Source organism: Salmo trutta, chromosome 29 (assembly GCF_901001165.1).
Source record: "Salmo trutta chromosome 29, fSalTru1.1, whole genome shotgun sequence".
In the NCBI taxonomy this organism is placed as follows: domain Eukaryota; kingdom Metazoa; phylum Chordata; class Actinopteri; order Salmoniformes; family Salmonidae; genus Salmo; species Salmo trutta.
Genome location: NC_042985.1, coordinates 40609051 through 40624916, shown reverse-complemented (window position 1 = coordinate 40624916; position 15866 = coordinate 40609051). Strand labels below are relative to the sequence as shown.

General features: G+C 43.6%; 1 protein-coding gene and 1 non-coding gene across 2 annotated transcripts in view; both read left to right on the top strand.

Annotated features, from left to right (window-relative positions):
- LOC115167616 (cytoskeleton-associated protein 5) overlaps positions 1–15866 on the top strand; it is an 81407-nt gene that overhangs the window by 36213 nt on the left and 29328 nt on the right. The window contains exons 25-30 of the mRNA XM_029722205.1: positions 7846–7978; positions 8330–8418; positions 9263–9370; positions 11060–11209; positions 13737–13940; positions 14563–14698. Of these exons, the coding sequence (XP_029578065.1) occupies positions 7846–7978; positions 8330–8418; positions 9263–9370; positions 11060–11209; positions 13737–13940; positions 14563–14698 (820 nt within the window). The remainder of the gene's footprint in view (positions 1–7845; positions 7979–8329; positions 8419–9262; positions 9371–11059; positions 11210–13736; positions 13941–14562; positions 14699–15866) is intronic.
- On the top strand, positions 14189–14297 carry LOC115167770 (small nucleolar RNA SNORD67). The gene has a single exon (XR_003870567.1). It is a non-coding gene; the product is annotated as a small nucleolar RNA SNORD67 (small nucleolar RNA).

The window sequence follows — 15866 nt, the reverse complement described above, 5'->3', positions numbered from 1 at the left end:
ATGCATATAATTGTTTGATTTGGATAGAAAACACCCTAAAATTTCTCAAACTGTTTGAATGGTGTCTGTGAGTATAACAGAACTCATATGGCAGGCCAAAACCTGAGAAGATTCCATACAGGAAGCGCCCTCTCTGACCATTTCTTGGCCTTCTATAGCCTCTTTATCGAAAACAGAGGATCTCTGCTGTAACGTGACATTTTCTAAGGCTCTCAGAAGGCGCCAGAACGGGGAATGATGACTCTGCAGTCCCTTGGCGAAAAACAGTAGCGCATTTGGATAGTGGTCGATCTGAGAACAATGAGACGGGCGTGCACGTGAAGACACCATTTTCTTCTTTAAGTCTTTGAACAAAAACAACGTCTCCCGGTCGGAATATTATCGCTATTTTACGAGAAAAATCGCATAAAAATTGATTTTAAACAGCGTTTGACATGCTTAGAAGTACGGTAATGGAATATTTTGAAATTTTATCACGCTATGCGCCGGCGCGTCACCCTTCGGATAGTGTCTTGAACGCAAGAACAAAACGCCGCTATTTGGATGTAACTATGGATTATTTGGAACCAAAACAACATTGGGTGTGAAGTAGAAGTCCTGGGAGTGCATTCTGACGAATAACAGCAAAGGTAATCCAATTTTTCTTATAGTAAATCTGAGTTTGGTGAGGGCCAAACTTGGTGGGTGTCAAAATAGCTAGCCTGTGATGGCTGGGCTATCTACTCAGAATATTGCAAAATGTGCTTTCACCGAAAAGCTGTTTTAAAATCGGACACCGCGATTGCATAAAGGAGTTCTGTATCTATAATTCTTAAAATAATTATGTTTTTTGTGAATGTTTATCGTGAGTAATTTAGTAAATTGTTAGTAAATTCCCCGGAAGTTTGCGGGGGGTATGCTTTTTCTGAACGTCACATACTAATGTAAAAAGCTGGTTTTTGATATAAATATGAACTTGATTGAACAAAACATGCATGTATTGTATAACATAATGTCCTAGGAGTGTCATCTGATGAAGATCATCAAAGGTTAGTGCTGCATTTAGCTGTGGTTTTGTTTTTTGTGACATATATGCTAGCTTGAAAAATGGGTGTCTGATTATTTCTGGCTGGGTACTCTGCTGACATAATCTAATGTTTTGCTTTCATTGTAAAGCCTTTTAGAAATCGGACAATGTGGTTAGATTAACGAGAGTCTTGTCTTTAAAATGGTGTAAAATAGTCATATGTTTGAAAAATGGAAGTTTTGGGATTTTTGAGGAGTTTGTAATTCGCGCCATGCCACATCATTGGATATTGGCGAGGCGTTCCGCTAGCGGAACATCTAGATGTAAGATGTTAAGAATCGTACTACACCGGCTCCGACGCTTGTCGGATGTGGCAGGGCTTGCAAACCATTAGACTACAAAGGGAAGCACAGCTGAGAGCTGCCCAGTGACACAAGCCTACCAGATGCGCTAAAGTACTTCTATGCTCGCTTTGAGGCAAATAACACTAAAACGTGCATGAGGGCACCAGCTGTTCCGGAAGACTGATCACGCTCTCCACAGCCGACGTAAGACATTTGAACAGGTTACCATTCACAAGGCCGCAGGGCCAGACGGGTTACCAGGAAGTGTACTGTGCACATGGGCTGACTAACTGGCAAGTGTCTTCACTGACATTTTCAACCTCTCCCTATCCGAGTCTGTAAAGCCAACATGTTTCAAGCAGACCACCATAGTGCATGTGCCCAAGAACACGAAGGTAACCTGCCTAAATATTGTATGTTTTTTTTAGTTGAGAACAAGTTCTCATTAACAACGGCGACCTGGCCAAGATAAAGAAAAGCAGTTTGACATGTACAACAACAGTTACACACTTTCTACTGTATGTTTATTCCATGTGTGTGTGCAAATGAGGTAAGGCAAAAAGTAGGCCATGGTGGCGAAGTAATTACAATATACCAATTAAACACGAGTGATAGATGTGCAGACGATGAATGTGCAAGTAGAGATACTGGGGTGACAAGGAGCAAGATAAATAAATACAGTATGGGGGTGAGGTAGTTGGATGGGCTATGTACAGGTGCAGTGATCTATGAGCTGCTCTGACAGCTGGTGCTTAAAGCTAGTGAGGGAGATATGTCTCCAGCTTCAGTGATTTTTGCAGTTCGTTCCAGTCATTGGTAGCGGAGAACTGGAAGGAAAGGCGGCCAAAGGAGGAATTGGCTTTGGGGGTGACCAGTGAGATATACCTGCTGGAGTGCGTGCTACGGGTGGTTGCTGCTATGGTGACCAGTGAGCTGACATAAGGCAGGGCTTTACCTAGCAAAGACTTGTAGATGACCTGGAGCCAGTGGGTTGGTGACGAGTATAAATCGAACGCCAGCCAATGAGAGTGTACAGGTCACAGTGGTGGGTAGTATATGGGGCTTTGTTGACAAAATGGATGGCACTGTGATAGACTGCATCCAATTTGTTGAGTAGTGTTGGAGGCTATTTTATAAATAAAATCGCCAAAGTTGAGGATTGGTAGGATGGTCAGTTTTACGTGGGTATGTTTGGCAGCATGAGTGAAGGATGCTTTGTGACCCGTAGCACTCACGTCTAGCCATGAAGTGCTTTGAAAGGCTGTTCATGGCTCACATCAACACTATTATCCCAGAAACACTAGACCCACTCCAATTTGCATACCGCCTTAACAGATCCACAGATGATGCAATCTCTATTTTACTCCACACTGCCCTTTCACAGCTGGTCAAAAGGAACACCTACAGTGGGGAGAACAAGTATTTGATACACTGATTTTGCATGTTTTCCTACTTACAAAGCATGTAGAGGTCTGTAATTTTTATCAGAGGTACACTTCAACTGTGAGTTGAATCCAGAAAATCACATTGCAAATTATTTACTTAAAATTCATACATTTTATTGCATGACATAAGTATTTGATACATCAGAAAAGCAGAACTTAATATTTGATACAGAAACCTTTGTTTGCAATTACAGAGATCATACGTTTCCTGTAGTTCTTGACCAGGTTTGCACACACTGGAGCAGGAATTTTGCCTCACTCCTCCATACAGATCTTCTCCAGATCCTTCAGGTTTCGGGGCTGTTGCTGGGCAATACGGACTTTCAGCTCCCTCCAAAGAATTTCTATTGGGTTCAGGTCTGGAGACTGGCTAGGCCACTCCAGGACCTTGAGATGCTTCTTACGGAGCCAATCCTTAGTTGACCTGGCTGTGTGTTTCGGGTCATTGTCATGCTGGAAGACCCAGCCACGACCCATCTTCAATGCTCTTACTGAGGGAAGGAGGTTGTTGGCCAAGATCTCGCGATACATGGCCCCATCCATCCTCCCCTCAATACGGTGCAGTCGTCTTGTCCCCTTTGCAGACAAGCATCCCCAAAGAATGATGTTTCCACCTCCATGCTTCACAGTTGGGATGGTGTTCTTGGGGTTGTACTCATCCTTCTTCTTCCTCCAAACACAGCGACTGGAGTTGAGACAAAAATAGAGCTTTTTGGTCTAATCAGACCACATGACCTTCTCCCATTCCTCCTCTGGATCATCCAGATGATCATTGGCAAACTTCAGACGGGCCTGGACATGCGCTGGCTTGAGCAGGGGGACCTTGCGTGCGCTGCAGGATTTTAATCCATGACGGCATAGTGTTACTAATGGTTTTCTTTGAGACTGGTCCCAGCTCTATTCGGGTCATTGACCAGGTCCTGCCGTGTAGTTCTGGGCTGATCCCTCACCTTCCTCATGATGATTGATGCCCCATGAGGTGAGATCTTGCATGGAGCCCCAGACCGAGGGTGATTGACCGTCATCTTGAACTCATTCCATTTTCTAATAATTGCGCCAACAGTTGTTGCCTTCTCACCAAGCTGCTTGTTTATTGTCCTGTAGCCCATCCCAGCCTTGTGCAGGTCTACAATTTTATCCCTGATGTCCTTACACAGCTCTCTGGTCTTGGCCATTTGTGGAGAGGTTGGAGTCTGTTTGATTGAGTGTGTGGACAGGTGTCTTTTATACAGGTAATGAGTTCAAACAGGTGCAGTTAATACAGGTGATGTGTGGAGAACAGGAGGGCTTCTTAAAGAAAAACTAACAGGTCTGTGAGAGCCGGAATTCTTACTGGGTGGTAGGTGATCAAATACCTATGTCATGCAATAAAATGCAAATGAATTACTTAAATCAGAAAATCACATTGTATGATTTTTTTTTTTAGATTCCGTTTCTCACAGTTGAAGTGTACCTATGATAAAGATGACAGACCTCTACATGCTTTGTAAGTAGGAAAACCTGCAAAATCATCAGTGTATCAAATACTTGTTCTCCCCGCTGTATGTGAGTGTTATTCATTGACTACAGCTCAGCGTTCAACACCATAGTGCCCTCAAAGCTCATCACTAAGCTAAGGACCCTGGGACTAAACACCTCCCTCTGCAACTGGATCCTGAACTTCCTGATGGGCTGCCCCCAGGTGGTAAGGGTAGGTAACACATCTGCCACGCTGATCCTCAACACGGGCCCCTTGGGTGTGTGCTCAGTCCCCTTCTGTACTCCCTGTTCACTCATGACTGCATGGCCAGGCACGACTCCAACACCAAGTTTGCCGATGACACAACAGTGGTAGGCCTGATCAATGACGAAACAGCCTATAGGGAGGAGGTCTGACCTGGCCGTGGGGTGCCAGGACAACGTCTCCCTCAGTGTGATCAAGACAAAGGAGATGATCGTGGACTACAGGAAAAAGAGGACCGAGCACGCCCCCATTCTCATCGACAGGGCAGTAGTAGATCAGGTTGAGAGCTTCAAGTTCTTTGGTCTCCACATCACCAACAAACTAACGTGGTCCAAGTACACCAAGACAGTCGTGAAGAGGGCACAACAACCTATTCCCCCTCAGGAGACTGATTTTTTTTTTTGGCATGGATCCTCAAGGTTCTACAGCTAAACCATCGAAAGCATCCTGACTGGTTGCATCACTGCCTTGTATGGCCACTGCTCGTCCTCCGACCGCAAGGCATTAGAGGGTAGTGCGTACAGCCCAGTACATCACTGGGGCCAAGCTTCCTGCCATCCAGGACCTCTATACCAGGTGGTGTCAGAGGAAGGCCCTAAAAATAACCAAAGACTGCAGCCACCCTAGTCATAGACTGGTCTCTCTGCTACTGCATGGCAAGCGGTACAAGAGCGCCACGTCTAGGTCCAAGCGGCTTCTCAACAGCTTTTACGCCCACGCCAAAAGACTCCTGAACATCTAATCAAATGTCTACCCAGACTATTTACATTGCCTCCCCCCTCTTTTACACTGCTGCTACTCTGTTATCTATGCATAGTCACTTTAACTCTACCTACTGTGGCAAACCTCTTCAAAGCTAGGAGCGTTTGTCACAAATTAAGTGAGAAACTGTCACCAAAGTCAGCCCAGAATTAAAGTTCTTTCGAACATGACAGTACCTGTGTGTTTGTTTCTCTGTCCTGGTCCACCCAGGCCGCAGGTAAGGTCAAGGATAGCAGGGTTCGGTACACAAATCTGGTTCTCGGTAGGTCCAGGTCTAAACGCCAACAGGTAAGTCCAAAACAGTCCAGCTCGTACACGGTAAATCCAGCCAATGTAGAATGTCTCTCTCTCTATGGTTCATAGATCCTTCCCGCTCTCTCTCCCTCTTCCTGGTTTTTCTTGACCTTTTATCTGTGGGTCGGCTCCACCTTCTGAGGGTTCCCCTTGCTTCTGGGAATTGTAGTTTTGGCAGTCGGCCATTTTGTGATCTGTAGTTCTGATCGGGGTGGCCATTTTAGTGATCGGGCAGAGCCCGTTTATTAGTTCTGCCCTCACATATCTGCCATTTATCACTCGACCCCCTTCTTTGCCACACTACATGTACATATTACCTCAATTACCTCGACTAACCGGTGCCCTCGCACATGGACTCTGTAGCGGTACCCTGCATATAGTCTCGTGATTTACATTTTTCTGCTGCTCTTTAATTACTTGTAACTTTTTTTTATTTCTTATTCCTATTTTTAAATGTTTAACTGCATTTTTGGTTAGGGGCTTGTAAGCATTTCACATTTCATGTGTTTTTACGCGATATTCCAAATACCTGTATCGCAAGAATCAAGGATAATTTTTTTATGGGCATTTGTCTGCTTGTTCTCATGTTATATTTTCTACATTGTAGAATAATAGTGAAGACAACTATGAAATGACACATGGAATCATGTGGTAACCAAATAAATATATTTGTTTTTGAGATTCTTCAAAGTAGCCACCGTTGACGACTGCTTTGCACACTCTTGACCTTCTATCAAACAGATTCATGACATAGTCACCTGGAATGCATTTCAATTAACAGGTGTGCCTTAAAGTTAATTTGTGGCATTTCCTTCCTTAATGCGTTGGAGCTAATCAGTTAGGTAGGGGTGGTATACTGAAGATGGCCCGATTTGGTACAAGACCAAGTCCATATTATGGCAAGAGCAGCTCAAATAAGCAAAGAGAAATGAAGGTCAGTTAATCTGGAAAATATCAAGTACTTTTTAAGTTTCTTCAAGTGCAATTGCAAAAACCAAGCGCGATGATGAAACTGGCTCTCATGAGGACTGCCACAGGAAAGGAAAACCCAGTGTTACCTGTGCTGCAGTGGATAAGTTCATTAGTTACCAGCCTCAAATTGCAGCCCAAATAAGTGTTTCACAGGGCTTAAGTAAGACACCTCTCAACATCAGCTGTTCAGAGGGGACTGCGTGAATCAGGCCTTCATGGTCAAATTGCTGCAAACAAATTTCTACTAAAGGACACCAATAAGAAGAGGAGACTTGCTTGGGCCAAGAAACACGAGCAATGGACATTAGACCGGTGGAAAGCTGTCCTTTGGTTGGAGACCAAATGTGAGATTTTTGGTTCCAACTGCCGTGTCTTTGAGACTCAGTTTAGTGAACGGATGATCTCCGCACGTGTGGTTCCCACTGTGAAGAATGGAGGTGTGATGGTGTGGCGGTGTTTTGCTGGTGACATTGTGATTTATTTAGAATTCAAGGCACACTTAACCATCATGGCTACCACACCATTCTGCAGCGATACACCGTCCCATCTTGTTTGCGCTTAGTGGGACGATCATTTGTTTTTCAACAGGACAATAACCCAACACACCTCCAGGCTGTGTAAGGGCTATTTTACCAAGGAGTGATGAAGTGCTGCATCAGATGACCTGGCCTCTACGATCACCTGAACTCATTCCAAACCATCTCAATTGGGTTGAGTTGAGTGAAGGAAAAGCAGCCAACAAGTGCTCAGCATATGTGGCAACTTCTTCAAGACTGTTGGAAAAACATGCCAGGTGAAGCTGGTTGAGAGAATGCCAAGCTTTCATCAATGCAAAAGGTGGCTACTTTGAAGAATCTCAAATAGAAAATATATTTTAATGTTACATTTTTTTGGTTACTACATGATTCCATATGTGTTCATAGTTTTGATGTCTTCACTATTCTATAATGTAGAAAATAGTAAAAAAATTAACTCTTGAATGATACTGTATATTCTGAATCACATAAATCATTTAGATTTTAATCAAATTTTAGGCCATATCACTCGACTTTTAAAAAGGCTTTTTCCATCAACAAAACACCAAATTATGGAATTTCTCATGGAGATTGACACTTGTAGAATCTAAGCCAAGGCGCATTGATGCTATTCTGGTGGCTTGTGGTGGCACAACAACCTATCAAGACAATGTTGGTGTCTTCTTTATTTTGGCAGTTACCTGTATCTTTAAATCCACTCCCAATGTGCTTGCAATTAACACGGTCTTGAAGTTAATTGATGATTAATACATTTCTTGTCTAGCCTGCCTCTAAGGACCAGGTGGTGGCCATGCTGGACAAGGCCAGGGATGTGATGCCTGCTAAATCAGCTGGTCCTGCTAAAGCTGCCCCCACCAAGCCTGTATCCAGCGTCCACCCAGCCAAAGCCCTTGCAGGTGGGTTCACATACAGCACTAAAGGAATTATATAATCCAGGGAGGGGCCAAAGGCGGACGGAATGAGGTCGTGGTGAATTACGTGACTGTTTAGTGTTCTTTATGCTGCCTTAGTGTTTCATTTTGAAGTACTAATGTGGCCCTCGAGCCTTGATGTTGGCCATCACTGAGCAATAAGTAGAAATTGATTAGCTTTCTTTCCTTCAATCCGGACCTCAAATATAGCTAACACTAAAAGCAAAACAACTCCACTTGTACTGACCCATAGGCATCTCTAACAAAATTGCAAGTTTTTTTGTGCGAAAAGCCTCTTCTTTAAAGCCGTGTTTCTCTCCCTCGCATCCCCTTTAGCTTTGAGCAAAACCCAGGCTCCCTTTGAAGAATATGCAATTGCCGACCCAAAGAAAGCCAAGCCAGGGGCACTACCGGCCAAAGGAAAGGTGAGTGAGTCAAAGCTGTTCTCGTGTTCACCATTTTAGGAGCGTCACCAATAGCCATATTTGTGTTACATGTACTGTACATTATATCTCAGGTAGTTAGATCATGGTGCTAGAACATGCCAAAGTTGCACTTTAATTCTCCCTTGGATGATGGCCACCTAGGCAGTGTGCTTGTTTTATATTGATCATAGCAGTTTTAATCAACAATTTATTTTTGAAGAATCAGTCACTTAAAGCTGTGGTCATCCAGAATGGAGGGGTTTCTTTACAATGTTTATTAGAGCACGCTGTAGCAAATCTAGCCTTTGTTGTACTGCAAGTCCAGGTACTCTCCATTTTATTAGTTATGTTCCATTTCATGCCAAATGAACACGACCCTAATGTTTTGTGTGGCTGGTGGAGGACGCCACTCGTTGGCTCCGCAGGAGCATTAACATCAGTCTGGACAAGGAGCCTAGTGCCAGTCAAGCTAAAGACTCAGCCAGGGGGAATAACTGTAAACAGCAGGTACCTCAGGCCTCTGCCTGAAAGGAAATGCACTTGTAAGGGTACTCGTACTGTACTATCTGCTACTGTTGATGACATGCATGTTTCTTTTCGACAGGGACATGGATTTCTTTTTATGGCACACACACTGTCATTAACGGAATCGTGCACACATCTCCACGATCATCTCTTTTTCCAGGCACACATTGTTAGAGGTGGACACACAACTGTGCTTATTTGGTGCATTCTTGCCTATTAGTCAACTGTTCTCACCCCCCCAAATTCCTTTAAGGGTCAGTTTCCAGTCCCCCATCGCCCTGCTTTGATGCTCCTTTGAACCTATATCCCCCACCTCTAGGCTGCTGTTGGGAAGAAGGGTAAAGAAGAGGAGGACAAGTCTGGTCCCATCTTCACCATGGTGCCCAACGGCAAGGATCTACGTGTCAAAGACGAGAAGAGCTTGAAGGTGTGTATGTAATAGAGCTGTCCCCGACCCCAAAAAAGATCTTGGTTGACCGAGAGTCGTCTGTTCTTTCAACCAATCGATATGGTCAATTTTTTTTACATTTTCCAGAGACACACCCTGTTTTTAATAAACTATATGTACTGAGCTTGTTTTGTGAAATAATTAAGACACAAATGACTCGAGGGAGCCAAAGATCAAGAGCCTTTTTTTATTTTTCTTGTTAACTTAATGTTCAATTGGTTTGTCATATTCGTTATCAAACTATTGTATGCAAACCGCTGTTTACAGTTTGTTCCATTTTATTTGGTGTCATCCTTTACATCAATGAAATGCTGCCGTACTGCAGACCTTTAGACATTTTGTCTTAAGTAGGCCTTATAAACAACTACCGGTAGGTAAGTGTTAGGCTACAATTAGGCTAATTTGTGTGTGTAGTCTACAAAAAAAATCTGGTTGGTTCAGCAAAAGGAAGTTGCCACGAGCAGCACCACAGATGTTGAGATGAGTGAGATGCAAGAATTCGCTCTGTCATTCACAGCTTGGTTAGCCAGGGCACCAAAACAGCAGAAGTTGATCATCATGCCCACTATGCTGTCTACTTTCTGCATCTACGTCATATCGCTGAGTGCCTTTAAATGAAAGTGAATGCTGGGCATTAATGTTAATACTGTACAAAAATATAAACGTAACATGTAAAGTCTTGGTTTCATGAGCTTATTTCTCAAATTGTGCACAAATTTGTTTAAATCCCTGTTGGTGAGCATTCCTTTGCCAAGATAATCCATCGACCTAACCGGTGTGGCATTTCAAGAAGCTGATTAAACAGCACGATCATTACACAGGTGCACCTTGTGCTTGGGGCAATAAAAAGCCACTCTAAAATGTGCAGTTATCACACAACACAATGCCCCAGATATTTTAAGGGAATGTGCAATTGGCATGCTGACTGCAGGAATGTCCAGTGGATGTTAATTTCTCTACATTACGCCGCCGCCTCCGTCGTTAGAAAATTTGGTAGTGAGTCCAACCGGCCTCACAACCACAGGCCACGTGTATGGCATTGTGTGGGTGAGCGGTTTGCTGATGTCATCTTTGTGATGACATCAGTGCTCCGCGGTAGGGTTTTGTTATGGGCAGGTATAAACTGTGGTCAACTAACATCTATGGCAATCTGAATGCGGAGATACCGTGACGAGATCCTGAGCTACGTTGTGATGCCCTTTTTTTAAAAATGTTTTTAAAGTGTCTGACCAGATGCATATCTATATTCCCAGTTGTGAAATCCATAGATTAGAGCCTAATTCATTTTAATTGACGGATTTCCTTATGAACTAACTATAGAATCTTAATGTTTGTTTATTTTTTTCAGTATAGTAAACCATACAATTCTGATAACACATTTATAATATACTTATTAGATTTGCACCTTTGTCTTAAATAATATAACCATATACAATTTCAATAGCACATGTCTTGGTGTGCTATGGATTATTCAGTTGGCTGAGACAGGCGCAACTCAGATGGGTGTTGTGTGCCTAAAATAAATATTTCCAATGTCTGTCAATTAAATGTGGTCAGTCCTAGTGTGTGTGCATCTATGGGCAAAAGTGCTTGGTGGTGAATATTCAGAAGTGTAGTTCACGTTTGCAATTTGAATAAACTGAGTTAAATCTATCCCCTGTGTTGTAGACGCTAAAGTGGAACTTTGGTTCTCCTCGCGATGAGTATGTGGAGCAGCTTAAAGTTCAGATGGCTCCCTGTGTGGCCAAGTGGCTTCAGGAGGAACTCTTCCACTGTGACTTCCAGCACCATATCAAGGCCATCAACTCCATGATAGAGGTGAGACCATATGCATACATAGACTTCTAGTACCAACTCTGAGCTTTCACTGCCAACAGGTGAGCTACATTCTGACCCAGATATAGTAGAATTTAGTCGGGGCACCCTTAGTCGGGGCTGCTAGCAGGGGCACAGGTGTCCCGTACCTCTCTGGGGACAGCAATGTGCAAATGGGCCGTCTGGCTCACCCCCAATAAACACACCACCACCAAAACACACAGACGTACTCCAGCATCACGATAAATCAATCAATGAGTACAATTACATGCAGTGTATGCTTGTGCAATATACCTGGGAACACTATGCATACAAAAGTATCTGGACACTCCTTCAACTTAGTGGATTTGGCCATTTCAGCCACACTCGTTGCTGACAGGTGTATAAAATCGAGCACAAAGCCTCAATCTCCAAACATTGGCAGTAGAATGGCCAATACTGAAGAGCTCAGTGAATATCAATATGGCACCGTCATAGTATGCCACCTTTCCAACAAGTCAGTTTGTCAAATTTCTTCACTTCCGCAAAGTGGTAGACCACACAAGCTCACAGAACGGGACCGCCGAGTGCTGAAGTGCATAAAATTGCCTGTCCAAACTGCCTCTGGAAGCAATGGCAGCACAATAACTTTTCCTCTGGAGCTTCATGAAATGGGTTTCCATGGCCAAGCAGCCGCACACAAGCCTAAGATCACCATGCGCAATGTCAAGCATCGGCTGGAGTGGTATAATGCTCCTTGCCATTGGACTCTGGAGCAGTGGAAACGCATTCTCTAGAGTGATGAATCACACTTCACCATCTGGTAGTCCGGACGAATCTGGTTTTGGCTACCTGCCCGAATGCATAGTGGCAACTGTAAAGTTTGGTGGAGGAATAATGGTCTGGGGCTGTTTTTGTGGTTCGGGCTAGGCCCCTTAGTTCCAGTGAAGGGACATCTTAATGCTACAGCACATTGACATTCTAGACGAGTCTGTGCTTCCAACTTTGTGGCTACAGTTTGGGGAAAGCCCTTTCCTGTTTCAGCATGACAATGCTCCTGTGCACAAAGCGAGGTCCATGCAAAAGTGTATTTTTTTCTGAGATTGGTGTGGAAAGACTTGACTTGCCTGCACAGAGCTCTGACCTCAACCCCCATCAGTTTTGGGCTGCGAACCAGGCCTAATCGCCCAACATCCGTGCCTGACCTCACTAATGCTCTTGTGGCTGAATGGAAGCAAGTCCCTGCTGCAATGTTTCAACATATAGTGGAAGACCTTCCCAGAAGACCTTCCCAGGCTGTTATAGCAGCAAAGCGGGGACCAACTCCATATTAATGCCTATGATTTTGAAATGGCATGTTTGACCAGCAGGTGTCCACATACTTTTGGTCATGTAGTGTATTTCGAAATGCCAACGGTATAATTTTCAATATAACGTTGAAAAAGCAGTGGCGTTACTTCATAGTTAAAACAAATGTAGTGTATGTATAACTAAGACATCTAAGGTGTCATTATATGCCACTCGGGCTCCAGCTTTGCATTTGTTTTGCTAGCTAAGGGGCTAGATGTCAAGATCACGGTTCTTGGTTACAGCAGAGACAATTCTTGCCTGAGGACCAGTCTGATTAGCTAACATTCTACTCCTTCTCATTGCCAACGAGACTGTTCATATTTGGAGATGGCAGAAAGGCCATTCTATCATTAATGAGCTCGGAGTTGATCCTGATTCGATAATCCTCACCGCTTTCCTCCAATCACAACGATTATCCATGTAATGGAACGCTCACTTTTTTTCTCTCTCCGTAGGAAACGTTAATATCTGGTTTGCTAAGCAAGTTTTATTTTTTATCCAGTCTGTCAAAAATAACTGGCTCATGTAAATTCCCAAACTAAATAAATACTGCAATTCCACCCACAAAACCTCCTTTTTGCTTTGATTTTAAACCTCAAAATACAACTTGCCTTGTTTACAGCTAAGTGTTCCTTTTTGTCATTGTTATAATTGGAATTATAACACAGCATGGCAGCAACACATGATGACAACATGGTAGCAGCACAAAACAGGGTAAAAACATTGTTGGGCACAGACAACAAAACAAAGGGCAATAAGGTAGCGATGACAATACATCACGCAAAGCAGCCACAACTGTTAATGAGTGTCCATGACCTGAGTCCTTGAGTGGAGATAAAACTGTCTAATTAGAGTGTTTTGTTGCAGCTCGATCCAGTTGCTAGCTGCAGCGAACTGAAAAATGAGCGAACCAGGGATGTGCTTTTTGGGACCTTTTAACAGAATGTGACTGGCAGAACGGGTGTTGTACTCAGCTGCCCCCTCATTCTCCACATACAAGACTGTATCTGCATATAAATGGATGAGAGCTTCCTACTGCCTGAGCTATGTTGATGTCAATTGAGAAGTGATGTGCCTAGGATCAAGTCTTGGGGTACACTCTTTTTTTGGGGGGGGGGGCTCAAGTTTAAGGAGTTCCTTTATGAATGAATAAAGTTAACCCTCTACCTTTCTCTCTTTCCTCCCATCATCCCTTGGGCAGTGTCTGGAGGAGGAACACGAGGCAACGGTGGCCTGCCTAGACCTGGTCCTGAAGTGGTACACGCTGCGCTTCTTTGACACAAACACCAGTGTGCTGATGAAGGCCCTGGAGTACCTGAAGCTCCTTTTCCTCAGCCTCAGCAAGCACAACTACCACCTCAGTGAACAGGAGGCCAACTCCTTCATCCCCTACCTCATCCTCAAGGTCCGTCACTGGGGGATCAAAGCTAAGTCCCAAATTACACCCAATACCTATATAGTGCACTACTTTTACCAGAGCCCTATGGGCCCTGGTCAAAAGTAATGCGCTACATGGCGAATAGGGTGGCGTTTGAGACTCAACTTGTTTCACTGATAACTTTTTCACGGAGCTGTGCTGGCCTGGGTATAGATCTGTTATATACTATAAGGGGTTGTTTATTCGCTACCAACATATGTAATTAGCTGTGGTGGGGTGTGAGTGATAAATTGCACTCTGGCGTGGCGCTGGTTGCAGTAGCACAGGCGTCTCGTCCCGCACTTCGCTAGGGACACCATGTGCACAGGGGCCATCTGACTCACCACCCAACATTTTTTTTTCTAGTTAATCAACTCTAATCTGACAAGTATTCCTACAATTGGGCGGCGCACAATTGGCCCAGTGTCGTCCGGTGTAGACTGTCATTATAAATAAGAATTTGTTCTGAACTGACTTGCCTAGTTAAATAGGAGAGGGGGAAACAGTCCCAGATTGCACTTGAACTGCTCTGACTGGTCTTTAACTCTAACCCTCCTGAGTGTTTACTTATTTGTTTGCTCTGTTGCCCCCCCCCCCCCCCCCCCCTCAGGTGGGGGAGTCTAAAGACGTGGTTAGGAAGGACGTGCGAACCATCATGGGCATGCTGTGTAAGGTCTACCCTGCCAGCAGGATGTTCCCTTTTCTCATGGAGGGAACCAAATCCAAGAACTCCAAACAGAGAGCCGGTGAGATGACATAATACTCTGGGCATGGAATGAGAGCATCACCCCTTGTATTAGAATGTTTCTCTAGCTTTATCTGTATTTTGGTCTTGTAAGTCTTTCTAAAATGTATTAAGACACACTGGGTACATACGACATCTGGCTTAAACCACCGGGTTAAACCTTACGGAACTTCTTTGGGCATGCGCAGTTTTATTTCCGGTAACAGGATGTGATCGAATAGCTTCAGTACCTTGCTCATCATTCCATGCACGCTTTCATGACCTAATTGATTGCGTCGATAACAACTGGCCTGGTGGCTCACTGTGGGGAGGGTGGCTAATGGCTGTAGAATATTTTCGCAGCTTGAATCTCAAATTAGTTTTTTTTTTTTTTTACTTTCTGATGTATACTGAAGAAAAATAAATGCAATATGCAACAATTTCAAATATTTTACTGAGATACAATTCACATTCATCGTTCTGCCCCTGAACAAGGCAGTTAACCCACTGTTCCTAGGCCATCATTGAAAATAAGAATTTGTTCTTAACTGACTTGCCTAGTTAAAGGTAAAATAAAAAAATATTAGGAAATCAGTCTATTGAAATAATAAATTCATTAGGACCTAATCTATTGTTTTCTCATGACTGGAAATAATTATGCATCTGGTCACAGTATATTTAAATTAAATAAAAAAATAAAAAAGTGCCTCTCAATGGGCCTCAGGATCTCATGGTATCTCTGTGCATTCAAATTTCCATGGATAAAAAAAATGCAATTGTGTTTGTTGTCTGTAGTTTATGCGCTGACAGACATGGCAGCTTTGCTTCTAGCTTCTAAGCAGTATTTTGTTTTTGTGTGTTTTTTATTACATTAGTAGCCCAGGAAATGTTTTATTACATACAGCCGGAAAGATCTTTTGGAGATCAGAGAGGTGGTAACTCACCAGCATTACGACCAGGAATATGACTTTCCTAAATTGGATCCTTTGTTCATACCCCCCAAGGCAATTGAAATTATATCAGAGGCTGCTCCAAGATGCCATCTGTGGAGAAGAGGTATTCAGAGTGGACTTCTAGTCTGACTCAAGACATGCACACCATCAACCGCTTCCGAGTATATTACTCGCTAATGTTCAGTCTCTGCACAATAAAGTAGATGAGCTCAGGGCGAGGATCTCCTTCCAGAGAGA